Below are 27,403 nucleotides of genomic sequence, written 5' to 3'. Positions count from 1 at the left end.
AGTTGTATTAAATTTGCTTTCTAAAGTCATGGCTTTAAAAATGGAAACAACTTGACAAAATATTCATCATGAAATTTTGAGACCATTAAGACAAACTATAATTTAAAAAAGCCAGAAAAGAACACATTAACCGTTCTTCACTACATATAGTTATTAGGAGGAATAAAACAAGTCACAGATCATCGTCTCAGTACAGTACAATTCTCTTATTTAGAATTGGTTTATTAGGGCAATTGTTAATGCTGTTCAGAGAAACACTGAGAACAAATATCCACTGGCGGTAAAGTGATTGAAACCTTAGCTAGAGGATGGTTGTGATCTAATTATTATTTGCAAGTAGATAGAGCAGGGGAAAATCCATTTTCATGTACAGTTTTGATTTTTTGGCTATAAGAGATGAATCTGTGAATGATTTTATAAAGGACGTTGAGAGGTCTTTCATAAACATTATTCCATTTAAATAACTTATAATCATATTTAGAAAAATAAAAGGTGCATCATATTACCAAAACTTTGAAACAAAGACAGAATGTAAAATCCCTGACCCTATTGACTCTGCCGTATTGATTACATAGCACACTTGCATTATGGCTGATTGTCTCTGAATGACTTAAATCAAATGTCACTATCTAACCTTAAAGATAATGATAAATGCCAATCATTTTTCAGATTCTTGAAAAATGAATGACGATTTGCACTAAAAATTTAAGAAAATGTAAGAATAAATGATTATGTCACATAAGATTCTTTTCTTTTTCTTTTTATTCTTTATCCTTACTTTTCAAATTTCCCCCTGTGAACATGTATTACCTTGGTAATCTGATAAAGAATGCAACTTTTTTTTTTAAACTGCTAGGTATTTTGTCTGGTACATTATTTATTTAATAATTGATTGTATTCTTAGTAGTAAATTAAATTATCTTCTAACACTGTCATGTATTTATGAAGATATAAGCAATCCATATACCTATTTCTAGTAGACTTGTTTAGCGTGTTTGCTTAAGACTGATTTCTTTTTTTTTCTTAACTTTTATTTTAGGTTCAGAGGTACATGTGCAGGTTTATTATATAGGCAAACTTGTGTCTTGAGAGTTTATTGTACAGATTATTTCATTACCCAGGTATTAAGCCTAGTACCCATTAGTTATTTTTCCTGATCCTCTTCCTCCTCCCAACCTCCACCCTCTGAAAGGTTCCAGTGTATATTGTTCCCCTCCATGGGTCCATGTGTTCTCATCATTTATCTCCCACTTATAAGTGAGAACATGCAGTATTTGGTTTTCTGTTCCCACGTTAGTTTGCTAAGGACAATGGACTCCAGCTCCATCCATGTTCCTGCAAAGGACATGACCTCATTCTTTTTTATGGCTGCATAATATTCCATGGTGTATATGTATCACATTTTTCTTATCCAATCTACCACTGACAGACATTTAGGTTGATTCCATGTCTTCGCTATTTTGAATAGTGCTGCAATGAACATTCGCGTGCATGTGTCTTTATGGTAGGATTATTAATATTCTTTTGGGTATATACCCAGTAATGAGATTGCTGCGTCGAATGGTAGTTCTGTTTTTAGGTCTTTGAGGAATCGCCACACTGTTTTCTACAATGGTTAAACTAATTTACACTCCCACCAACAGTGTATAAGCATTTCTTTTTCTCCACAACCTTACCAGCATCTGTTTTTTAATAATAGCCTTTTTAATAATAGCCATTCTGATTGGTGTGAGATGGTATCTCATTGTAGTTTTGATTTGCATTTCTCTAATGATTAGCGATGTTGAGCTTTTTTTTTCATATGTTCATCAGCAAATTGTTAATTTGCCTTCAAATTCTATCTAGAACTTCACCACTTCTCATCACTCCATTACTACCACCCACCCTGCTCCCAGCTTCTACTGGCTGCTTGAATTATTACAAATAGCCAAAGTAAAACCCAAGGTCCTTTTAGCACCTTATATGTTCCTCCTTGGTTGACCACGGGCCTGTGGCTTATTCCTTGAACGCATCAGTTCACGCAAACCTCAGGGCATCTGCACCTGGCTCGCCATATCCCACTGCTCTTCTCCAGAGAATGACCTGGTCCCCTCTTTTGATTCCTCCAGACCCTGGCTAAAATGTCCACTTTCTCAACAAAGCCTTCCTGACCACTTTATTTAAACTTGCAAGCTGCTCAGCAATCCCTGTGCTCATTTGTTATCTTCTCTTTTTTTTTTTTGAGACGGAGTCTTGCTCTGTCGCCCAGGCTGGAGTGCAGTGGCACAATCTCGGCTCACTGCAAGCTCCGCCTCCCAGGTTCACACCATTCTCCTGCCTCAGCCTCCCGAGTAGCTGGGACTACAGGCACCCGCCACCATGCTCGGCTAATTTTTTGTATTTTTTTAGTAGAGACGGGGTTTCACCGTGTTAGCCAGGATGGTCTTGATCTCCTGACCTTGTGATCCGCCCGCCTCGGCCTCCCAAAGTGCTGGGATTACAGGCGTGAGCCACTGCGCCTGGCCTTGTTATCTTTCTTTCTTTCTTTTTTTTTTTTTTTTTTTTTTTTAGGAGGCAGGATCTCACTCTGTTGCTCAGGCCAGAGTGCAATGGCACCATCATGGCTCACTGCAGCCTCGACCTGCTGGGCTCAAGCACAAGCAATCCTCCCATCTCAGCCTTCTGAGTAGTTGGGACTACAGGCGTGCCCCACCATGCCTGGTTAATTTTTTTGGTATTTTTCTGTAGACACAGGGTTTCACCATGTTGCCTAGGCTGGCCTTGAACTCTGGGCTCAAGTGATCCACCTGCTTTGGCCTCCCAAAGTGCTAGTGTGAACCACCACACCCAGCATTAGCTATCCTTAATGTGAAAGGAAAATAAAATCTCGGGACCCTAAACTCACTATGCCAAAGGGAAAGTTACACTTGGGAACTGAATCATACAAAAACTGCCTTCCTTTTGTTCCTAAACAGATGGCTACAAAGACAGAAGATAGGTCACCTATCTCCCCAGGTGGCCTCCCTCACTAACTGCTCACAAGGAAATTCTTTGTGAGCCCTAAAACGGAGTTTTGTTTCGTTTCACTCTGACAATACAAATTAACAGTGTATCTTCACAGGTACAGGACAAAGACAAGACTAGAAATCATTCCTCTGAGAAATATGCGTATTTGACTTCTTCCTCTACTCCACATTTCCTTTATCTCATATAAAATGCAGATTTACTGAGCGGGAGACAAACGCATAATTAACATAACTCTACCCCTCCTTTCACATGTGGATTCAGTGAGCACTCAGCAAAGCCTCACAAGACTGTGAGCACTCACCTCAGCACCCACTCTCCCTTTTTTTCTTCCCTCCTTCCCCTCCTGTCTGCTCTTTCCTCTTTAAAATTCTTAAAATCCTCTTTGGAAAAAGCACAGTCCACAAATCCTACTGTGACTTGTGTCTTTTTTCCTTGGGCTGTCCTCAACCTTGGCAAAATGAAACTAAACCGACTGAGATCTGTCTCAAATACTTTTTGGTTCATGCGTTTCACTGATGGAATACGGCAGGGGTACCTAGTGGGCAGGCCCCAGGAAGAGAAGTATTTATAGGAAGGGTGGGAGAAACCACAATCCAAGCTTCCCTGACTTTTGTGATGCAGTTTAGTTGCTGGCATTGGAGATGCCCCTTAAGAATCCCACAACTCTGAAGCTGTTCCGTTTTTTCAAACCTGGGCCTTGTCCCTGATAAAATGCAAATGTGTCAAGGACAGAGAAGGTGTTAGGCCTCGCCCTTTAGACCTCAGTGTGAACTTGGCAGTGACAGGAAAAGGAGGGCAGGAGACCCCAATCACCAGACCCTGCTCTGTGCATGGGTCTCACCTTGCAGATTTTCGTAACAATTTTTCTGGACGACATTCCCATCTTCATTTTATGCTCCAGGAAAGGGAGCTCGGAGGTGCTCAGTGACACGCCAGAGGTGGCAGAGCCAGAAATCAAGTCAGGTCCTGGCCCTAGAGCCTGTTCTTTCCTTGTATAGCAGAGGTTTTCTGCTTATTTTTAAATGATTGTTTTCGCTCTAGATATGTGTTGAGGGACTGAATAAACAGGCAATGGCCAGGCTACATATAAAAATATATATAGTCTGACCCACAACCTGCAGCAACTGGCCTAGGAAGGCAACTACTATTGACAGTATCCAGTACAACAGCAACCACTCCAGGAAGCCAAACAATAACCTTTGTAACAGGTGGCTCCAAATGGCCACAACTTGACTAATTTTTGCTCCTACTTACGACCAACTGGAGAAACCCAAAGATGCTCTGCTAATCGATTGCATGGGATGTCCCCTTTGTACTTAGCCAGCCTACAGCTTCCTCACGCCAACAGCCTCCAATCAGGGAATATCTGAAGCCTTTCCTTTTTCCACTAAAAAGCTTTCCCACTCATCTGCCTGTCTTTCAGTCTGCCGAACACAAGTGATGGTCACTAACTCTTTTGCTATAGCAAGTTCTAAATAAATAGCCTCTGCTTGTTCTCATTTGGGTGGCCTTCATTTGTTTTCTCCCTGTGCTCACAGAAGTCACTTCGTGTTGTACACACATGTCTTGTGGACACAGTTTTTATTGATAAAATTGTTCTTCGCATGAAGGAATTAAACATATCAGTGTTTCACAGTGGTCTGCAAACAGCGCAGTTGCCCCATATGGAGTTCCATGGTGTTCATGGGCTGGGGACATCAGAGACTGGTCATTCCTAGTTGACCTGGGAGGGGGTCCTTCCCTCTCCTTCTTTTTCTCACTTCTCTCATCCCTTGCCCACGAGGGAGTTTCAGGTAAGACGAAGGAAACACAGGATAGTGAATGACACAGGGAATGTAGTCTATGAAAGGCAGCTACTATGAGCAAGGAAAAAAGCTGTTCACCTTGTAGATATGTTTTTCTGAGAGACCTGACCAGGTCTAATCACGTCCTCTGCTCCTGTAGAGGGAGAACTGAATAACTAAGAATCCATGCTTGCTAGGGAGGATTAAGGAGTAAATGAGACAGAGAGAGAAATCAGAGATTTCCAATTGGACTGGTAACTCTGTAGAAAAAAATTATAAATGTTCACACACCATCCTTTGGTCTCTATTTGAGTTTAAACTATGTAATAATACAATTTTATTTTTGAGAGTGATGTCAGCAAGATGGCAAAATAGAAAGTCCCAGTCCTCATTTACTGCCCCGCTGAAAAATTGATGTAACAAAATATATGGACCAAAACACCTTTATGAGAGCTCTAGAATGCAGTTAAGAAGTCACAGTACTCCAGATAAGTAAAAAGCCAAAGCAGTTGCATTAAAAGAGGTAAAAAGGGCAGTTCCATTTTATGCATGTCGGGCCTGCCCCCAAGCTGGCACAGCACAGTGCCCAGAAAGACCACCCTGGCCACACTCTCCCCAAGACAGAGTGGAATTAATATCCAACTCTGAATTTTTTATGTGTTGCCCAAGGGACCAATTTATATCTTGCTTCACCCAGAGTGCTGAGGGACAAAGAATAGTTTAAATCCCTGAGGGAAGCTAAGAACAAAGAAAAGGGGCAGTTAGTTTGCTGTGGCCAGCACAGCTCTGCCTGACTGGGAAAAGGTGCAAAACTCGCAACTTCTCCCCAGGGAGGGAGGGAGAAGAGTGGGGCGCCCTGGCCTATGGTATAGTAGTGAGACACCAGAAGGAGGGAGGGAGAAGAGTGGGGCGCCCTGGCCTATGGTATAGTAGTGAGACACCAGAAGGAGCAAGAGATTATGGGCTCCTGAAAAAAGAAACCAGTAAATCCCTATAATTAAAATGCACAAGTCCAGGGAAGACACATCCACAGAAAAAGTTTGAGAGCTTCCCAGAATCTCTAGCTAGGTTGATTGGTGAAGATCTTTCCCTGCTGAAGCCAGTCCATAAGGATTGGGAGCGGTGGCTGTTTCTTCAAATGGACAGATACCAACATAAAGCTATAAGGAACATGAAGAAAGAGGGAAATGGGGCACAACTAAATGAACAAAATAAATCACCAGTAACCTACCCTAAAGAAATGGAGATCTATAAACAGAGATCAGACAAAGAATTAAAAATAATCATCTTATGAAGCTCAGAGAGTTACCACAGAACACAGGCAACTGAGTGAAATCAGAAAACTATGTATGCATAAAATTAGAATATCAACAAAGAAATAGAAACTATAAAACAGAGAACGAAACACAAATTGTAAAGCTGAAGAATATTAACTGAACTGAAAATAATCACTACAGGGCTCAAGAGCAGACTTGAGTTAGTAGAGGAAAGAATCAGCAAACTCAAAGACAGGTCATTTGAAATTATCTAGTCAGAAGAGTAAAAAGGAAAAAAAAAAGAATGAAAAATTGAAGATAGCCTAAGGAAGTTATAGGACACCATTAAGCTAACCAATATATACATTTTGAGAATCCTAGAAGGTGAAGAAAGAAACTGAGGAAGAAAGCTTATTAAAAGAAATAATGGTCAAAACATCCCAAATCTGGAGAGGGAAATGGATATCTGGATTCGTGAAGCTCAATGAATCACGAACAAGATAAAGCCAAAGCAGTTCATACTGAGGACCTGGCACAGTGGCTCACGCCTGTAATCCCAGCACTTTGGGAGGCTGAGGTGGGTGGATCACAAGGTCAGGAGATTGAGACCATCCTAGCTAACACGGTGAAACCCCATCTCTACTAAAAATACAAAAAATTAGCCGGGTGCTGTGGCAGGCGCCTGTAGACACAGCTACTCAGGAGGCTGAGGCAGGAGAATGGTGTGAACCTGGGAGGTGGAGCTTGCAGTGAGCCAAGATTGCGCCACTGTACTCCAGCCTGGATGACAGAGCGAGACACCATCTCAAAAAAAAAAAACAGTTCATACTGAGACACATTATAATCAAATTGCCAAAAGTCAAAGACAAATAACTTTTAGAGCAGCAAGAGAAAAGCAACTTGTCATACACAAGGGAGCCCTCATAAGACTATTGGCAGATTTCTTAGCAAAAATCTTTCAGGTCAGGAAGGAGTAGGATGATATATTCAACATTCTAAAAGAAAAAAGTGCCAACCAAAGAACACTATACCTGGCAAAACTATCCTCCAAAAAAAGAAGGAGAGAGAAAAAATTTCCCAAACAAAAGTTGAGGGTATTCATCACCACCATATATGACATACAAGAAATGCTAAGGAGAGTTTTTCAAGTTGAAATGAAAGAATACTAAACAGCAATAAGAAAGCCTATGAAAGTATAAAGTTCATTTGTAAAGGTAAATATGTAGACAAATACAGAATACTGTAATGTTGATATGTAAATAATTTTACTTCTAACTTAAAAGTTAAAAGACAAAGTATTAACACTAACTATATAAAAATGTGTTAATGGATACACAACATAAAAAGATGTAAACCGCGTCATCAATAACATAAAGGGAACACTTCCAAACTCATTTTATGAAGCCAGTGTATGCTGATACCAAAGTCAGATGAAGGCACTACAAGAAAAGAAACTATAGGCTAACATTTCTGATGTCCACAGATGCAAAAATCCTTAATAAAGTATTAGCAAACTGAACTCAACAGCACTATGACCAAGTGGGATTTATCCCTGAAATGCAAGGATGATTCAACACGTGTAAATCAATTAATGTGATACACCACATTAACAGTGTGAAGGATAAAAATAACAGTGATCTCAATAGATACAAAAAAAGCATTAAACAAAATTCAACACCATTTCATGATTAAACACTCTCAATAAACTAGGTATAGAATAAATTTAACTGACTATAGTTAAGGCTGTATGTGAAAAGTCCACAGCTAATATTATATTTAATGGTGAAAAAGCAAAAGCTTTTCCTCTAGGATTAGGAAGAAGGCAAAGATGCCCACTCTCATCACTTCTATTCAGCACACCACAGGAAGTCCCAGCCAAAGCACATAGGCAAGAAAAAGAAATAATAAGCATCAAAATTCAAAAGGAAGAAGTACAATTATCTGCTTGCAGATGGCATGATCTTATACATACAAAAATATAAAAATTTCACCAAAAAACTATTAGAACTAATAAATGAATTCAGCAAAGTTGCAGGATACAAAATTGATGTATAAAATCAGTCGCAGTTTTACATACAAACAATGAACTATCTGAAAATGAAATTAAAAAACAATCTCATTTACAACAACATCAAAAATAGCAAAACACTTAGGAATTAACCAAGGAGGAGAAAGATCTTTATACTGAAAACTACAAAACAGTGATACAAGAAATGAAAGAAGATACAAATGAATGGAAAAAAATCCCATGTTCACAAATTGGAAGATTTATATTGTTAAAATGTCCATACTACCCAAAGCTACCTACTGATTCAATGCAATCCCCAGGGAAATCCTAATGACTTTTTTTTTTTTTTTTTTTTTTTTTACAAAAATAGAGAAAACAGTCCTAAAATTCAGAAGGAACCACAAAGGACCCCAAGTAGACAAAGTAATCTTGAGAAAGAAGAACAAAGCTAGAAGCATCACATTTCCTAACTTCAAAACATACTACACATTATAGTAATTAAAACAATATGGTACTGGCATAAAGATAGATACATAAACCAGTGGAAGAGAATACAGAGTCCAGAAATAAATCCACAAATATAGTCAATTGATCTTTGACAAGAGTGCCAAGAATATAAAATGAGGAAAGGATAGTTTCTGCAACAAATGGTGTTGGGAAAATTGTATATGCAGATGCAAAAGAATGAAATTGGAACTTTATCTTATACTACACACAAAAAGTAAATTGAAATGGATTAAAGACATAATTGTAAGACCTGAAACTGTAAAACTATTGAACAAAAACATAGGAAAAAAGTTTCCTGATATTAATTGGTCTTGGCAATGATTTCTTGGATATGACACCAACAGCACAGGCAACAATGACAAAATTGGCAAGTGAGATGACATCAAACTGAGGGGCTTCTGCACAGCAAAGGAAACAATCAACAGAACGAAGAGGCAACCTATTGAATGGGAGAAAATATGTGTAAACCACATAAAGGCGTACCTTGTTTTATTGTGTTTCACTTTATTGTGTTTTGCAGATATTGCATTTATACAAATTTACAGATTTTTAATAAATTTCAGGTCTGTGGTAACCTTGTGTTGAGCAAGTCTATTGGCACCATTTTTCCAACAGCATGTGCTCACTTTGTGTCTCTGTGTTACGTTTTGGTAATCTTTGCAATATTCCAAATATTTGCGTTATTATTATATCTGTTAAAATGACCTGTGATAAGGGATCTTGGATGTTACTATTGTAGTTGTTTTGAGGTGTCACGTATAGCACCCATATAAGATGGCAAACTCAATCGATAAATGGTGTGTGTGTTCTGACTGCTGTACTGACCAGCCATTCCCCCATCTCTCTCCCTCTCCTGGGCCCTCCCTATGCCCTGAGACATAACAGTATTGAAATCAGGGCCATTTAATAATCCTACAATAGCCTCTAAGTGTTCAAGTGAAAGGAAGACTGTCTCACTTTAAATCCAAAGCTAGAAATGATTAAGCTTACTGAGGAAAGCATGTCAAAAGCCAAGACAGGCCCAAAGTTGGGTCTCTTGTGCCAAACAGCCAAGTTGTGAATGCCAAGAGAAAGTTCTTGAAGGAAATTAAAAGTGCTACTCCAGTGAACACACTAATGAGAAAGTGAAATAGCCACATTGCTGAACTGAAGAAAGTTTGAGTGGTCTGGATAGAAGATTAAACCAGCCACAGCATTCCCCCAAGCCAAAGCCTAAGTCGGAACAAGGCCCTAACTCTTTTCAATTTTAGGAAGGTTGAGAGAGGCGAGGAAGCTGCAGAAGAAAAGCTGGAAGCTAGCAGAGGTTGATTCACGAGGTTTAAGGAAAACAGTTGTCTCCATAACATACAAGTACAAGGTAAGGCAGCAAATGCTAATATAGAAGCTGCAGCAAGTTAACCAGAAGATCTAGCTAAGACCACCGATGAAGGTGGCTACACTAAACCACAGCTTTCAATGGAGGTGGAACAGCCTTCTGTGGGAAGAAAATGCCACCTAGGACTTTCATAAGTAAAGAGGAAAAGTCAATCCCTGGCTCCACAGCTTCAAAGGACAGGCTGACTTCTTGTTAGGTGCTAATGCAACTGGTAATTTTAAGTTGAAATCAATGTTCCTTTACCATTCTGAAAATCCTAGGGTCCTCAAGAATTAGGCTAAATTTGCTTTGTTTGTGCTCTATCAGTGGAAAAACAGAGCCTGGATGACAGCATATCTGCTTACATCATGGTTTACTGAATATTTTAAGCCAACTGTTGGGACGTATCCCTCGGAAAAAAAGATTACTTTCAAATTATTACTGCTCATTTACTATGCACCCGGTAACCCAAGAGCTCTGATGGAGGTGTACAAGGAGATTAATATTGTTTTCATGCCTGTCAACACAACATCCATTCTTCAGCCCATGGATCAAGCAGTAATTTTTACTTTGCATTCTTATTATTTCAGAAATATGTTTCATAGCACTATAAGTGCCATAGACAGCGATTGCTCTACTGGACCTAAGCAAAGTAAATTGGAAGCCTTCTGGATTAGCCAAGCATGGTGGCATATGCCTGTAGTCTCAGTTACTCGAGAGGCTGAGGCAGGAGAATCACTTGAGCCTGGGAGGTTGAGGCTGCAGTGAGTCATGATTATGCCACCACACTCCAGCCTGGGTGACAGAGTGAGACCCTGTCTCAAAACAACAGCAACAACAACAAACCTGGCAACAGTTCACAATTCTAGATGCCATCATGAGCACTCATGATTCATGGGAAGAGGTCAAAATAGCAACATGAACAGGAATTTGGAAGAAGTTGATTGCAACCCTCATGGATTGCTTTGAGGGATTCAAGACTTTAGTAAAGGAAGTAACTGGAGATGTGGTAGAAATAGCAAGAGAACTAGAATTAAAAGTGGAGCCCGAAGATGTGACTAAATTGCTGCAATCTCTGGATACAATGTTAATGGGTGAGGAGTTGCTTCTTATGGATGAGCAAAGAAAGAGGTTTCTTGAGATGCAATCTTCTCCTGGTGAAGATGCTGTGAACATTGTTGAAACTATTACAAAGGATTTAGAATATTCCATAAACTTAGCTGATAAAGCAGCATGTTTGAGAGGACTGACCCCAATTTTGAAAGTTCTACGATGAATAGAATGCTATCAAAAGCATCACATGCTGCAGAGAAATCTTTCATGAAAGAAAGAGTTAACTGATGTGATCAACTTCATTGTTGTCTTAGTCTAAGAAACTGTCTTCAGCAACAACTGCCCTGATCAGTCAGCAGCCACTGATATCGAGGCAAGGCCTTCCACCAGCAAAGAGATCTGGACTCACTGAAGGCTCAGATGATCGTTAGCATTTTTTATCAATATTTTTAAATTAAGGTGTGCTTTTTTTTAAAGACATGATGTGATTTCACACTTAATAGATACAGTATAGTATAAACACAATTTTTATATGCACTGAGAAAAAAATTCATGTGACTTTCTTTGTATATTAACTTTATTGGGGTGGTTTGGAACTGAACCTGCAATATCTCTGAGATATGCTTATATCTGATAAGGGGATAATCTCTGAAATATATAAAGAGCTCCTACAACTCAATAGCAACAAAACAAAACAAAAAACAAATATCCAGATTAAAAAATGGGCTAATGACATGAATAGACCTTTCTTAAAGAAGACATACACTGTAATCCCAGCACTTTGAAAGGCCGAGGTGGGCAGATCACTTGAAGTCAGGAGTTCAAGACCAGCCTGGCCAACATGGTGAAACCCTGCTTCTACTAAAATACAAAATTTTGCCAGGCATGCTGGCAGGAGCCTGTAATCCCAGCCACTCAGGAGGCTGAGGCAGGGGAATCGCCTGAACCTGGGAGGCGAAGGTTGCAGTGAGCCGAAATCGCGCCACTGCAATCCAGCCTGGGTGACAGAGGAAGGCTGTGTCTCAGAAAAAAAAAAAAGACATAGAAATGTCCAACAGGTATATGAAAAGCTCAATGTCATTAATCATGAGGAAAATAGCAAATCAAAACCATAATGAGATATCACCTCACACCTGTTAGGATGGCCATTATCAAAAAGACAAAAGTTAGTAAGTGTTGGCAAAGATGCGGAGAAACTGAAACCCTTGTACACTGCCGGTGGGAATTAAAATGGTACAGCTGCTATGGAAAACAGTATGGAAATTCCTTAAAAAAATCAAAATATAGAATTACCATAAAATCCAGCCATCTCACTTCTGGGTACATATTCAAAAGAACTGAAATCAGAATCTCCAGGAGATAGCTGCACTCTTATGTTTGCTGCAGCAATTTTTGCAATAGCCAAGATACTGAAGCAGCCTAAATGTCCACTGGAAGATGAATGAAGAAAGAAAATGTGGAACATACATACAATGGAATATTATTCAACCTCAAAAAAGAAAAGAAGGGAATGCAGCCAGATGCAACAACATGGATGAACCTGGAGGACAGTATGCTAAGTTAAGCCAGTCACAGAAGGAGAAATACTGCATGATTCCATTTATATGAGGACTTATAATAGTCAAACTCACAGAAGCAGAGAGTAGCACGGTCATTTCTAGGGTTTGGGAGAGAGGGAAGTGGAGAGTTGCTATTCAAGGAGTTGCATGCTTTCAGACATGCAAGATGATTAAGTTGTAGAGCTCTGCTGTACAACATTGTCCCCATATAGAAGAGTATGGTATTGTACATTTAAAAACTTTTTAAGAGGGCAGATCTCATGTTAAGTGTTCTTACCATGATAAAATAATCAACTCAAACATGCAGGAGGAAACTTTCAGAGGTGATGGATATGCTCTCAGGTGTATACACACATCAAAACTAACCAAACTGTACACTTTAAATATGTGCTGTTTTCTGTATGCATTTCAACTATATCTCAAAAAAGCTGTTAAATTAAAAAAAATTTGGTAATGGACTTAACCTTCACCTCCATTAATAATTTCACAGGAACGAGTAAAATGTTCTGGGTATGAGCAAGCTTTGATAAGGAGAAACTGAAAGAAAATACTGATATTAAGGAAGAAAGGAGACAAAAACGTAAGAGATGGAGTCCAAAGACCCCAGAGTAGGCTGCGTGGCTGGGTCTGGAAACTGGGGAGGGAGCCCGGAAGCGGGCCAGATAGCTGAGCTGCTCTCCCTCTGTACCTGTGGGTTAGCAGGAGTTGGAGCACATATTACAGACGGGGGTACTTATCATTACTGCTCACTGATCACCCTAGGCCCATTCCTCACGATTCCCACTTTCAGCCGGAAGACCCCGGGCCATTAGTTGTGCCTTGGACTGCTCAGGGCATAGTGAAGCCACAGCAAAGGGTTCAGCGGAAGGCCTGCTCTGGAGGCCAGGGTGACTGTGTGGCTGTTCCTGGCATTCCAAGCTCTAATTCCAAATAAACTGTGTGATCCAGGCCGTGTCCTAGGGTATAATCCATATGTGGGATCCACGATGTGTTCCGTGGTACGACCCACGGGTCTAGGGTGTGACCCACTGTGTGATCAGGGAGTGCAGAAGGCTGTGACTCACTGTGGGACCCATGATGTTCAGGCTCCATGGAAGAACACCAATGCTGCTTCCTTTGTATTGTGGGTTGAATAACAGGATTTTGAGATTACTCTAGAAACCCATCCTCTGTTTTCCTAAACGAACATTCCGTATAAAAAATTAAAATTAATTTATCCTATTTGAAGTTAGGATAACCTGTAGGAATTTCGGTGAAGGAAAGGCTGAGGCTGAACACCACCAGCAGAACTAAGATGCTTTTCTTCTGAGGCCACAGACTAGGGTGCAGCCTGCCTCCATCTGTCCCCAGGCAGCAAGGGCTGACACGGCCACAGAGCTTCCTGCACTTCACTCTGTGTGTGTGTGTGTGTGTGTGTGTGTGTGTGTGTGTGTGTGTGTGTGTGCCCATCGACACTGGGCCTCCTATCCCCTGTTCCAAGCTCATTATTGTACCCAAGCCCAAGGGTGGAGAGCATTACTTCTGAGAAAATGTCATTAGAGCAAAAAAGGGAAATGGATCTGAGAGTTAAATATCGTCCTCCATTAGGCACAGCAAAGTATATTGGATCCACCACAGCTCGGCATGCTTTTTAGTTCCATGCAGCGCTTATCAAATAGCTGATGTTCAGGAGGCTGTTACATTAAAAAGTAATTCTAAAACAAAGTACCAGTTAAAATAATTTCAGAGATAAAGAGTCACATAACTGTTTCTTAATTGGCACTACTTTATCCGTATTTTATTGGTTCTTTTCAGCACATTGAATTTCTTTGTACAATGAAAACCTATAACAAATAACACGTTTCTATATTTTCTTAAAAAAGAGGGACACTTCCTTATAGGTCACATATATCAATTAGAGCATATTCTAAATGGATTTTCAACTAAACAGACTTAAAGCAGATGCAGGAGTTTCGATAAAACTATGCACAGAGAGTTTTGTTTTTCATTTGCTCCGTGTGGCACCTGCTGCTTTCCAATGAGCCTCTCAAAATGAGGGGTTTCGCAAACTGTCGATTTTAAGAACAGAACTATACTCTACAAACACGGTTTTTTTTGTTTGTTTTGTTTTTGAGACTGAGTCTTGCTCTGTCGCCCAGGCTGGAGTGCAGTGGCGCAATCTCGGCTCACTGCAACCTCCGGTTCCCGGGTTCAAGTCATTCTCCTGCCTCAGCTTCCCGAGTAGCTGGGATTACACGCTCGTGCCACCATGCCCATCTAATTTTTGTAATTTTAGTAGAGATGGGGTTTTGCCATGCTGGCCAGGCTGGTCTGGAACTCCTGACCTCATGTGATCCACCCGCCTCAGCCTCCCAAAGTGTTGGGATTGCAGGAGCGAGCCACCGCACCGGGCTATTTTTTTTTTTTTTTTTAAGTGGGAAGGTTCTTGGAAGCTGCTGCCCTCCTCCTCAGTCCTGCCTCCCTTCTCACTGGGGCGAGAGCTGCTCCCACCGTCTTCTGTGCCTGCATGGATGTATTTTATGCTGTGCTGCAATGGCTGGTTGATGCCTTTGTCTCCCGCACAAGGTCATAAGCTCCTGAGCACACAGAACAGCTCCTGAGACAGCTTCAGTTTGTAGACCGAAGCCTGATAGAACCTGGAATGTGGTAGATGTGCTACTGAATGTCAGTAATTGCTACTGAATAAACAAATAGTAGCCTGTAACACAGCACTGACGTCCTTCTCAATTGACAAGTTGCTCTACAAATCAAACAGCTGATTGATGTGTGGCGCAGTCTAACTCTCTGGGGTATGCTGGCTTGGGCCTTGTTCTGGGCTTCCTCACCAGGACAGCTGCGGGCTTGTGGTTCATTTACACCACCCTCTGAGGGTGACAGGGAAGAAGGAGGCCGGCTCTGGGATCAGCACTCGCCTCTTGCTCGGTCCTGATTCCTCCCTGGGGCCACTCTTGCATTCTGAGTCTTGCTCTGCTGGCGAGCTTTGTATCTACAGATTTCTGTGTCTGGCCTAATTCCAGTGGCTGATATTTTCCCAGAAAAGAAAATACAGCTGGGGTCGAGGCAAATGTGTGCTCCATGATTCTGGGGCTGACCTGTGTTTCTCCTGTGGCCTCCTGGCCAGCAGACTCCAAATCACGCTCTCTAGATGCTCCCGAAGTGCCTGTAAAACACAAATGCTGCTCTGCAGCCAAGTTAAAGGTTCCCTTTTGTGGCTTTTTATCCACCTTCCTTTCAGTGATTCTCTAATGTGTGGATTTCTTGGGGAAAAAAAGGATAAACGTTTCATTTTTTTTTCTTCATGCCGATTTACAATCTCCAGCTTCCCATGATGGTGCAATCTATAAAATGCAGCTCCTAATATTGACTTGTGGAGCACTTTGATGGCTGGAGATAAAAGGAGCAGTCTCCTTCCCATTTGATAACACTGCACGCTGTTGCTCAAACTTTCTTCATCTTCTTGAAGCATTAGTTCTATTAGGTAAACACTCCAGGTTGCTGCTACATTCTGGGAGCTGTGGGTGCTTCTGGGTTCTTTCAGCAGCTCCTTGATGAACAGGAAACCAGCTGCCAGGTGCAAACTTGGAGCAGATTTCACAGCTGCTTCTGCTCATAGTTTGCACCCAGGATCAATAACAGCATTATGCTTTTTTTTTTTTTTTTGAGATTCTTGCTCTGTCACCCAGGCTGGAGTGCAACGGCGCACTCTTGGCTCATTGCAACCTCCTGCCTCAGCCTCCCGAGTAGCTGGGATTATAGGTACCCGCCACAACGTCTGGCTAATTTTTGTATTTTTAGTAGAGATGGGGTTTCACCATGTTGGCCAGGATGGTCTCGAACTCCTGACCTCAAGCGATCCACCCGCCTCGGCCCCTCAAAGCGTTAGGATTACAGGTGTCAGCCACCACGCCTGGCCAGCATTATGCATTTGTGTGCAAGCATTAACATTAAACAATCAAGTTCCCACCTCCTCTGTACCTCCCCACTCATAAAATATCCTAAGGAAGGGGGATGCCCATCATGTTATTGAGAGGTTCCACATGAATCCCGGGACTCATGTTCTTGACCCACACTGTTGCCATTTATCTCCGAGCACGTGCAGGCTCAGACTGGTATTTTTCTCTTAGGTTCTTGTCCTTTCTCTTCAACAACACAGTGAACTTTTCCAGGGCTGAGGCTGTGCTCTCTGCCTTGTGGGATCTCCACATCACCCAGAGAAGCACCTGCACAGAGCAGGCCCTTGCAGAGATGCAAATGTTTGCAGTTGGTGAGTAATATAAGGGATTCAATGAATAAAGTGAACTTTTCCCTTGTGACTCAAAGTATGGGTATCATTGCACCTTATTTTTCTGTTTATGTCAAAATATTCTCTTCTTATGCTTTTCCTGGGAGAAGTTCACTCACTCAGAAAGAAAATTCACTTTTCAACTACAGAAGAACACACCAAGTGAGCATTAATCCAAAGCACAGTGATGCAACCTACATCTTCTCCAAGGCTTTTCTGCTAGGATTAGAGAAAGCAGATGCCACAGTGTGTTTACTGTCTTCCTCGATCCTCCACCAGTCGGCAGGTTGACGTGCCTCTCACTAAATAACATCTTCCCAGATCGGCAAATGAAGTAACAGCAGGAAGGGTTGAAGAGAGCTGTCTAACCCTTGAAGATTTTGATGGGTGGCTTCCCTAACTCGCGCCTTCAGTGGCATTTGGTGTAACACCTGATAACAGCTGGGCAACAATCCTGTGATTCCTCCTGATGAGGCAGAGCTAGGGCAGCCTTACAGGATGGGACACAGGGCCAAGCCAAGCCAAGCGGCCTGCAGGAGCAGTGTGTGTGTGCCCCTCCCGTCAGGTGCTAACACTTCAATGCATGTCTAGAGGACTTTATTTGCTGAGAATAATTTAACCCCAGAACTGCAGTTGGAAAAGTCTTTAAATGATGCTTTTTTATTCATAAACCACAGCTTTCAATAATGGGCTATCTTTCCTGCTGCGGTTAACTGACCTGGGCTTTTTAAGAGTAGGGCCATCAGCTTATGGCCCCTAAACGGGCTCATTAGAAGAACCCTAGACCCTTCTGCGATGGCCACTGTGGTGTCCTCTTCTTCTCCACCAGCTCCTCCTCTTGGGATCCTAATTCAAGGACAAAATCCTTCACTGACTTCTTTTCTTAGTAAGTGACTAAAACAAAAAGCCTATTATCTAGAGCAGTTTTAGGTTCACAGCAAAATTGAGAGGATGGTACAGAATACAGCTGCTATGTACTCCCTGCCCCGACAGGCACAGCCTCCCCACCAGCAACATCCCTCACAGAGTGCTGCAATCCATGAAGCTACCCTGATGCATCACTGTCACCCAGTCCACAGGGCTGGAAGGGCTACACTAGGGTTCCCTCCTGGCGTTGTACATTTTGTGGATTGGACAAGTATGTGGTGACATTGTCCACTCTTATGGTATCATACGGAGCGGTTTTCCCTGCCCTAAAAGTCCTCTGTGCGCTGTCTGTCCATCCCTAGCAAGGGAATTCTGAAACAACAGGGAACAGTTTTCACTTGACCCCTAAACACACTTAGAGTCACTGCTTTAGCTGATAGAAGGTAATTTTCTGTTTTTCAGTAAAAGAGTTGGTTTCAGCTTAAAGTCAACCAAAAAAAAAAAAAAATAAACCCCAACAACTAAGTATTAATAAATTTAGACCCGGCTGGGCATGGTGGCTCACGCCTGTAATCCCAGCACTTTGGGAGGCTGAGGCAGGTGGATCACCAGAGGTCAGGAGTTTGAGACCAGCCTGTCCAACATGGTAAAACCCTGTCTCTACTAAAAATACAAAAATAAAAAAAAAAATTAGCCGGGTGTGGTGGTGGGTGCCTGTGGTCCTAGCTACTTGGGAGGCTGAGGCAAGAGAATCGCTTGAACCTAGGAGGTGGAGGTTACAGTGAGCCAAGATGGTACTACTGCTCCGGCCTAGGCAACAGAGAGAGGCTCTGTCTCTAAGTAAATAAATAAATAAAATTAAAAACATATAAATGTAGACTCAAAGTAAATTATCCTGGGTGCTGTGAGGTGAGAAATAATCAGCTAGGGCTCCTTATTCAGATTTATGCAGTGGAGTTTTGGAGATCTTCTGATTATCACTTTCAATATCATGAGGTGATTTTAGGCCCTTGGAGTTAGGTCTTATCTTTGAAAATGCTAATCTTTGGAAACTTTTCATAGACAAATTAAATTAGCTAGATACCTGAATTAGCTAGGTATCTTGGTCTCAACTCAACTGAAAAACCTGCTTGCCATTAAAGAATTTCCCTCTAAATGACACATTAGTCTGACACTATCAGCAGGGAAAGTCACTTATGCTGGAGGAGCTGAGGTTGAGTCCAGGCACCTGAGTGTTTAGAAAGCGGATGCACAGCCAGGGTCAAACAAAGATCGACAATTCCTCTCCTGCCCTCTTCTCTTCATCCCCAGGAGCACCCACCATTCCAGTCTCATCCGTCATCACCCCGGCTGTTTCCTGGATGGCACAGGGTGCAGGAGTGGGCACACCTGTTCTGTCCTCCAGCAGCAAAGTCCTCCCAAGAGCAGCCACCCTCACTGCTTCAGTGTCTTCCTGTCCCTTCCAGTCTGAAGCCTCCTGCACCCACCAGGCCATGAACCTGCACACTGCCTTTTTTTTTTTTTTTGAGACGGAGTCTTGTTCTGTCTCCCAGGCTGGAGTGTAGTGGCGCAATCTTGGCTCACTGCAACCTCTGCCTCCTGGGTTCAAGCGATTCTCCTGCCTCAGCCGCCCAAGTAGCTGGGATCACAGGCGTGCACCACCACGCCCAGCTAATTTTTGCATTTTTAGTAGAGACGAGGCTTTACCATGTTGGCCAGGATGGTCTTGATCTCTTGACCTCATGATCCACCCGCCCAGGCCTCCCAAAGTGCTGGAATTACAGGCATGAGCCACCGCGCCCAGCCTCAGCCCTCTTTATCTCTGAGCTCCCAAGTGACATTGCTGGCCACTGCCTTCCTCCAGAAACCTCTTCCTTTCTTGGCTGCTCCCAGCCCTCTGTCATTCTTCACACTCTTCTTCCTCCAGCCCTTTTTGAAAGGCTGGAGTCCCACGGCCTCCTATCCTGGGCCCTCCTCCCTTCCCTTCTCACTCTGCACGTCCTCCCCAGGTGACGTGTCCTCTCCGGGTGGCGTGTGGTCCCCAGGTGGCATGTCCAACCTGGCCAGTGCACTAATGACTCTGGGTGACACATCCATCTCTGGCTCTGCAGCCTCTCTGAGACCCAAGGCAAATGCCCAGCTGCTCTGCAGCCACTGCCCGCTGGACACCCAAGGCCCTTCAGTCTCAACACATCTAGACTGGAGCTCACTGTTCTCTTCTCCCTCCAACTGCCTCTTCCTCTTAAATTCCTTACTCGGAGAATGTCCTTGCCATTTTACTGAAGGGTTTAGTGACATTTCTTCACCCAGATGCTCTTCTTTCCCTCCATCTCATCAGTCACCAGGTTCCCCGGATTCCATTTTGCCCACACCCACAGACATGTCTGCCCCTTCCTGTCATTGTCACCGCATCTGAATGAGGTCGCCTCCTCATATCTCTCTCTTTTCTTTTTTTTTCTGAGACGGAGTCTTGCTCTCTCCCCCAGGCTGGAGTGCAATGGCACGATCTCAACCCACTACAAACTCCGCCTCCCGGGTTCAAGTGATACTCCCGCCTTAGCCTCCTGAGAAGCTGGGATTATAGGCACCCACCACCAGCTAATTAAAAGTTAGCTGGTAACCAGCTAATTTTTGTATTTTTAGTAGAGATGGGGTTTCACCATGTTGGCCAGGCTGGTCTCGAACTCCTGATCTCAGGTGACCCGCCCACCTCAGACTCCCAAAGCGCTGGGATTACAGGCCTGCGCCACCGTGCCCAGCCTCCTCACATCTCTCAACTGGACTGTTGCAGCTGCCTCCAGCTGGCCTCACAGTCACTGGCTAATGTTGTTTGGCGAAGCCAGCCTGCCTGGGCTTGATCCTGGCTCAGTCACAGAGGGCTGTGTGCACCTGGGGCTGGATGCCCTTTGCTAGGATGTGTGATCTCATTATGTGAATTTATATACATTATTTCAATTAATTTCATTTACTCCTCTCAATAAGCCAGTGGGATTAGGATTATCATTGAGATGGAAACTGAAGCTCTGGGGGGTGTACTTAAGTTTGTGCAACTGGAGGATGGGGGTGCTAAGGGCCTCGGACAAGGTCTGACTCCAGTGCTGTGCTCTAACCATCACACACGCCCCTCCGTATCTTTTAGTGGGTAGTAGGATGTCCCCAAATTTTGAAGGAAGTGTTCATAAAATGGTCATATATTCCAGTGACACAACTACCTGTTTTCAGGGCCAGTATTAATCATATGAATAAACACAAGAGGGTTGACAAGTCCAAGAGAGCATTTTTGACAGAGTGTTCTGAACTTCCGGTGTTTTGCCAGGTGAAAGAACGAGATAAACCCCTGGGATGAAATGAGGCTTCATGTAAACAACGGCAGTTTCCAGCCTATAAAATTTTAGTATCATTGCTATAACAGTCTATAACAAGTTATACCACATAGAAGTTTTGACTTAAATGCAACAACATCACTGCATTCTCTTTAAGGCTGTAAGGATGTGTTATGCGTGGTTTTTTTTTTTTTGAGACGCAGTCTTGCTCAGTCCCCCAAGCTGAAGTGCAGTGGCACGATCTGGGCTCACTGCAAGCTCTGCCTTCCGGGTTCACGCCATTCTCCTGCCTCAGCCTCCCAGGTAGCTGGGACTACAGGTGCCTGGCTAATTTTTTTTGTATTTTTAGTAGAGACAGGCTTTCACCATGTTAGCCAGGATGGTCTTGATCTCCTGACCTCATGATCCACCCGCCTCAGCCTCCCAAAGTGCTGGGATTACAGGCGTGAGCCACCGCGCTCGGCCAGGATGTGTTATGCTTTTGTGAGTTCAGAAACATAAGGAATAGCCAGAGTATTGGGATTTCTTCTGACTTTGAAAGCCACGGTGCCACAGGAGACTGCGGCAAAAAACGAAGACAGCAAGTTAATAAGGACGTGCCCAAGGCTACTGCACAACTCCAAAACTATTGTCTTTTCTTGGTCACTTCTGCATTCATTAAGAAAGACATTTACTTGGGAAAAAAGTTATCAAAACCCCAGAGTGAAGAATATTCCTTCTGTTTTTTTTCTTTTCCCTGTGTGTCTGTGTGTGTGTGTGTGTGTGTGCACGTGTCTGAGCATGTGTGCACCAGGCACTTCCTCTGACAGTAACTAAAGACACAGATTAAAATCATGCCAGCATTCTGATACAAAAGAAACCAGCAAATGTCCCAAAGAGATTGCTTCCTTCTTGAAAGATGTATTCCAGACAGAGAAATAGCAAATACACAAACTATAACAAGAAATAATTGAAAAAAGTAAAAAACACAAATCCTATCTACAGTTGAGGATTTAAAATTCGAATAACAATCCAGGAAAAGAATCATATTAAAAGAGTAGTTGAGTGGAGTGTGATAACCCTTCCCCAATAGGAAGGTAGTGAACATAGTCAATGAAAGATCAAGAAAAATCAATGGCATTCACTCTGTTACAACTCCATGAACAGCAGAAAAATTCACCTGAAGAATGGTTAACACAGCTTTGTTTGCTATATGTGTTCATTTGGCAGATTAAATATTTTGATTCACACCAATTCACATCAAGTATGCTTTTAATTGGTGTAGACCGAGGGCCCCTGCCAATGGTCTCTCATGTGCGTGAGCCCCTAAAGCCTGGTGCACAGCCTGCGGAAAAGTCTGTGTGACTTAGGTCAGATCAGCAGTAAGAGCCAGCAGCCCATGACTGTATTAGCCATGCAGATTACATTTTATTAATTTGAGCAAATGCTTAAAAATAGGTAGGTTTCAGAAATTCCAAAGACCTGGCAACTTTGGGCCTGTGTTCTCACAAGGCAACAGTGGGATGAAGCCAGGATGCAGCTGTCCCTTTTAGACAGGGCACGCACTCCCTGCCTTAGCCCTTGTTATGGACTGAATTGTGCTTCCCATCCCCCTGAATTCATATGTTGAAGCCCTAACCCCCGATATGACTGTATTTGGACATAGGGCCCTTAAGTAGGTAATTAAGGTAAGATGAGGCCATAAGGTGGGGCCCTAATCCCACAGTGTCCTCCTAAGAAGAGGAAGAGACACTGGAGATCTCTCCCTCTTTTTGTGTGCACACAGAGGAAAGGCCATGTGAGGATACTGTGAGAAGGTGGCCGTCTGCAAGCCAGGAAGGGAGCCCTCACCAGAAACCAACCCTGCTGGCACCTTGCACCTTGATCTTAGACTTCCAACCTCCAGAATTGTGAGAAAATAAACGTCTGTTTTTGGTCATTCAGCCTGTTGTATTTTGGTAGGTAAGCAAGCTGACTAACACATACCTCATGCTCAAGACCATGGGAGTTATCTGAGAATTCCTCTCATTACCTACCCTCCGTACCCAGTCATCTGACCTGCTCCCCAAGCCCGTGAGTTCCCCACTCCTACTATACCACACTGCTCTAGTTTGGACCCCATGATTCCTTGTCTTGACCACTGCCTTCTAACTGGAAAGTTCCATCCCACCTCTGCACCTGCTTAAAATCCAGCCATGGCATGCTTCAACCATGCTCCACCTAAAAATTAAAACAGGACCATATCTCCTCATAGTCACAGTGGCTCCCAGATTCTTGTGCTGTTGCCAGAGGATTGTGTGGGGTGCTACGTCCAGTGCAGGAAAGAAAGCTGAGTCATCAGGATTGACCCCATGGGGGAGACAGAGCACCAAGACACCTATGGAGCGATGTACCCCAGTGCTCCATGAGAGGAGCACAAAGAATTCACAGGACACAGGGAGTTAAACCTTTATTTCCACTAGAGGACTCTGGGAAGGTCTTCTTGAGGATTCATCATGATGGGAGACGGGACTCACCTCACACTAGCAGGCATGGAGTGATAAAGGGCACTTGACTGGACACAATGGCTCACACCTGTAATCCCAGCACTGTGGGCCAAGACGGGTGGATCACTTGATCTCAGAAGTCCAAGACCAGCGTGGGTAACATGGTGAAACCTCATCTCTATATAAAATACAAAAGTTAGTCGGCCGTGGTAGCATGTACCTGTAGTCCCAGCTACTTGTGGGGCTGAGGCAGGAAGATTGCTTGAGCTGGGGAGGTCCAGGCTGCAGTGAGCCATGATCACACCACTGCACTCCTGACTGGCTGACAAAGTCAGATCCTGTCTAAAAAAAAAAAAATAGAGACATAGTCTCACTATGTTGCCCAGGCTGGTCTTGAACTCCTGGCCTCAAGTGATCTGCCCACCTCAGCATCCTAAAGTGCTGGGATTAAAAAAAAAAAAAAAAAGACACTGCTGGAGCGAGTGCACCTTCCCTGGGTCTGAGGTCTCTGAACCCAACGCCCAGCTTTCAGTGCACATTTCCAGAATAAACAAATGAATGTGGTCAGTGAGCAAGAATAAATGGCTGTTAAACACAATGGCAGCATAAGTAATTATCTGAGGATATTAATGGTCAAGAAGTCATATTTCTGACTCAAAAATTTCCAGCTAAAACCATTTTAAAGCCTAATAAAATCAAGAAGCTTTGTGTGTTTAACCCAAATCTATATAAAATTGATAAACAATGTCAACCCCATCTAACAGTATGCGTTTTAGTGTAGATATCGCTGGGTGGAGGATACAATACACTCCCCCTGAAAAGTGAGTCATTTGATTTTATTTTAGATATGATGCTGATATATAAACTCTATGAGGCTATGAGATGATGTCTTCAAAGAGTACTTTGAAATGTGTTACAAGAAGCTGACTCTTTAGAGTTCACCATTCTATTCTTCAGACCATATCTCATCACATTTGTTTTTCACAGATTCATAGTCTAATAATTTTTATTATATATAAAGCATTTTCTGCTTCTCATATCCTTTTATTTTAAAATTATGCTCAACTGTATAATCACATTAAAACAACACTATATTGTCACAACTCCTGATCCTATTTGTCTTATTGTTAGTTTCTTGAGATGACAATTCTCTCCCCCCTTTAAAAAAATTCTCCCCTTTTTGAATTATTTTAATTTGATGCATTTAAAAAATTTTGGCTGAAGTAATTTCCAATTAATATCTTTCCAGGTAGAGCATGGTGGCTCATACCTGTAATCCCAGCACTTTAGGATGCTGACGTGGGTGGATCACTTGAGGCCAGGAGTTTGAGATCAGCCTGGCCAACATAGTGAGACTTGTCCCTATTCTTTTATTTATTTATTTATTTATTTATTTATTTATTTATTTATTTTTGAGACAGGGTCTCCAGCGCACCACCCCGCTAATTTTCGTATTTTTTTTGTAGAGATGGTGTTTTACTATGTTACCCAGGCTGGTCTTGAACTCCTGAGATCAAGTGATCCATCAGCCCCAGCTTCTCAAAGTGCTGGGATTACAGGCATGAGCCACTGCTGTGTCCTATTTTTTTTTTAAGTTTCCTTCCAGAAAAATATGGGGATGAGGGTATACTTTGAGTACTTGCATATCTGAAGATTTATTTTACCCTCACACACCAACAATGGTTTAACAGGTATGAAATTCTAAAGTTACACTTCTGTATCCTCAGACCTCTGGAAACGTGTGCTCTGCGATTTATGGAGGTGAGCACTGGAGGGGAGAGCTCTGCTACTGCTCAGCCCGCGTCCCTGTTGAGATAACCTGCGTATTTACTGTTCTTTGTTGTTGTTGTTGTTGTTTCTTCAAAAACATTTCCCTTTGCTTTAGAAATTAGATATTTCACCAGGATACAACAGCTAGGTTTATGTTGTTTTAAATTATTCATTCTTGCAGTGGACAAGTCCTCTCAAACTCAATATTTATTGTATTCTAGATCTTAAATGAAAGTTGCATTCATTTATAAGCAGGCATCTTGCTAAAGTCATGGAATAGCTCCTTCTCCCATGCATAGCAGAGAGCACAGACCTGAACTATTCTTCCTTACATCTCACAAAATTGCGATCAAAAGCCCAATTATGATTATTTTGTCTTAAAATTTAAAAGGCAACAAGTAGTATCAGGAAATCGTGATTTTTTTTTTTTCATTCTACGGTAGAGTGCATAGAACCATGTTTTCTAATTGTTGCAGGAGCACACGTACTTGCTATAGCTAAGCTCTGAAAAATACTACTAGGAGAGCAAGTATTTGGTTCCTTGAAAACGCTGGGATTCTAAGCCCGCCCTCCTGCACGCAGTTACACAGCGAGCACCCTGGGGCCCGCCACCCTTTCGTGCCGCTGGTTCTCAAGCGGAGCAAACCTCCCAGAGCCGGGGTTGAGCTTCCACAGTAAAATTCAAGTGCAGCTCAAGTTCTTTCTCAAAAGGCAGCAGGCCACACCCACCCACAACACTGTGATTGGAATAAAAGCTTTGCGGTCAAGCTAAAAGGCCTTATAAATCTCCTTTCATCTGTGTTCTTAAAACAAACTGCTAGCCTCCTCGTGTAGCAGGAAGTGAGAGGCTAGGGTAGACATCCCCGGGGATTAGACCCTGTGGAAGGTGATCAATGGAGGGGGAGACTTCCCAGAGAGGCTCATTAATTAGAGCGAGCGAGCGGCAGTAAGCTCAAGGCACTGGGAGGAGCAGAATCAGCCCGTAGTGTCCTCCCGGCTAGGTCAGGGGAACCATTCCACCCACAGTTTAAACGCTCTGTAGCCCGTCCGCGCCCGCCGCCCCTCCGGGTCCAGTACCTGGATTCAAGAGCCCCTCTGGCCGCCGCTCCCCGGTGCCCGCCGCCCCCGCGGGCCCGGCGCGCTGTCCCCGGGGCGTCAGCCGACCTCGCGGCCGGGACCTACCGAGCAGCAGGAGCCGGTGCGTCTGCTGCAGGTCGCGCTTCTGCTCGCGCAGCATGCGGTCGATGCCCCGGCTCACTTTCCTCGCCTCCTTGGCCGCCTCGCGCTCCTCGGCGCTCAGCTGCTCGGTGCGCTGCCGCTTCTCCTTCGGCTTGTCTGCTTTGGGCCGAGCGCATGCCGGGCTCCCTTCGCCGACCCGAGGGAGCGGGGTCCGGGCCGTGTCCCTTGCGGCCGCCCGGACTGGGGCCAGGGCCGGGGCCAGGGCGGGCTGCGCGTCCTCCACCGGCGGCTCCGAGGCCGCGCAGGGGTCGTCCCCTGGGCCCCCGAAAAGCAGCGGCCGCAGACTGTAGCACAGACCCATGTGGGCGCGGCACAGCGAGGGCGGCGCGCGGGACTAGGGCAGGCTGGGCGCCGAGGGCGGCCTGGTTCCCGCGCCCAGTTCAGGCCGGCGCCCCTGCGGAGGGGCGGGAGGGGGCTGCACCCGGACCCTGTTCGGCGCTGCCGTCAGCCAGCTGCGGGAAGGGGGTGCGGCAGGCCGGGGCCGAGGGCCACAGCCCCTCACTGCCCCAGAGGGCCATTTCGCATTTTCTGCTGGGTGCAAGGGGTGGCGGCCGCCTTGGCTGGAGATCACTTGATAACGCCCAGAGCGGGCAGAACCGACGGGCCTCCGCGAGCCCGGCCCCCGTAACCGTAAATGCCGCCGCCAGTCCAGCCCTCGCTACCGTAAATACAGCTGGCTTTCGTTACCGTAAATACTGCCGCCCAGGCTGGTCCCCGTTACCGTAAATACCGTCGCGCGGGCGAGTATTCTGTACCGTAAATAATGCCGTCTGAGCCCGGCGCGCAGCTGCGGACAGTGCCGCAGTGGCTGTGCAGTCAGCACCTGGAGCCGCAGTTGCGGCGATCAGAAAACCCGGGTGGCTTTGATCTTGGGCGATAGTAACTGAAGACGGAAAGCTGGGTGTAGGAATAGAGACCGTGGCTTTAAAG

At 43.8% G+C, this 27,403-nt stretch overlaps 1 protein-coding gene across 1 annotated transcript in view; it reads right to left on the bottom strand.

Moving 5' to 3' along the window:
- The window catches only part of GNAL (G protein subunit alpha L), a 208,344-nt gene extending 181,206 nt beyond the window's left edge, over window positions 1–27,138 (bottom strand). The window contains exon 1 of the mRNA XM_003276680.4: window positions 26,417–27,138. Within this exon, the coding sequence (XP_003276728.1) occupies window positions 26,417–26,774 (358 nt within the window). The 5' untranslated portion in view covers window positions 26,775–27,138. The remainder of the gene's footprint in view (window positions 1–26,416) is intronic.
- Between the last annotated feature and the right edge of the window lie 265 nt (window positions 27,139–27,403).

The sequence above is a fragment of the Nomascus leucogenys genome, chromosome 4, assembly GCF_006542625.1.
Source record: "Nomascus leucogenys isolate Asia chromosome 4, Asia_NLE_v1, whole genome shotgun sequence".
NCBI classification, from domain to species: Eukaryota; Metazoa; Chordata; class Mammalia; order Primates; family Hylobatidae; genus Nomascus; species Nomascus leucogenys.
Note: the sequence above shows the minus strand (reverse complement) of the source record. Positions and strands in the feature narration are given on the sequence as shown.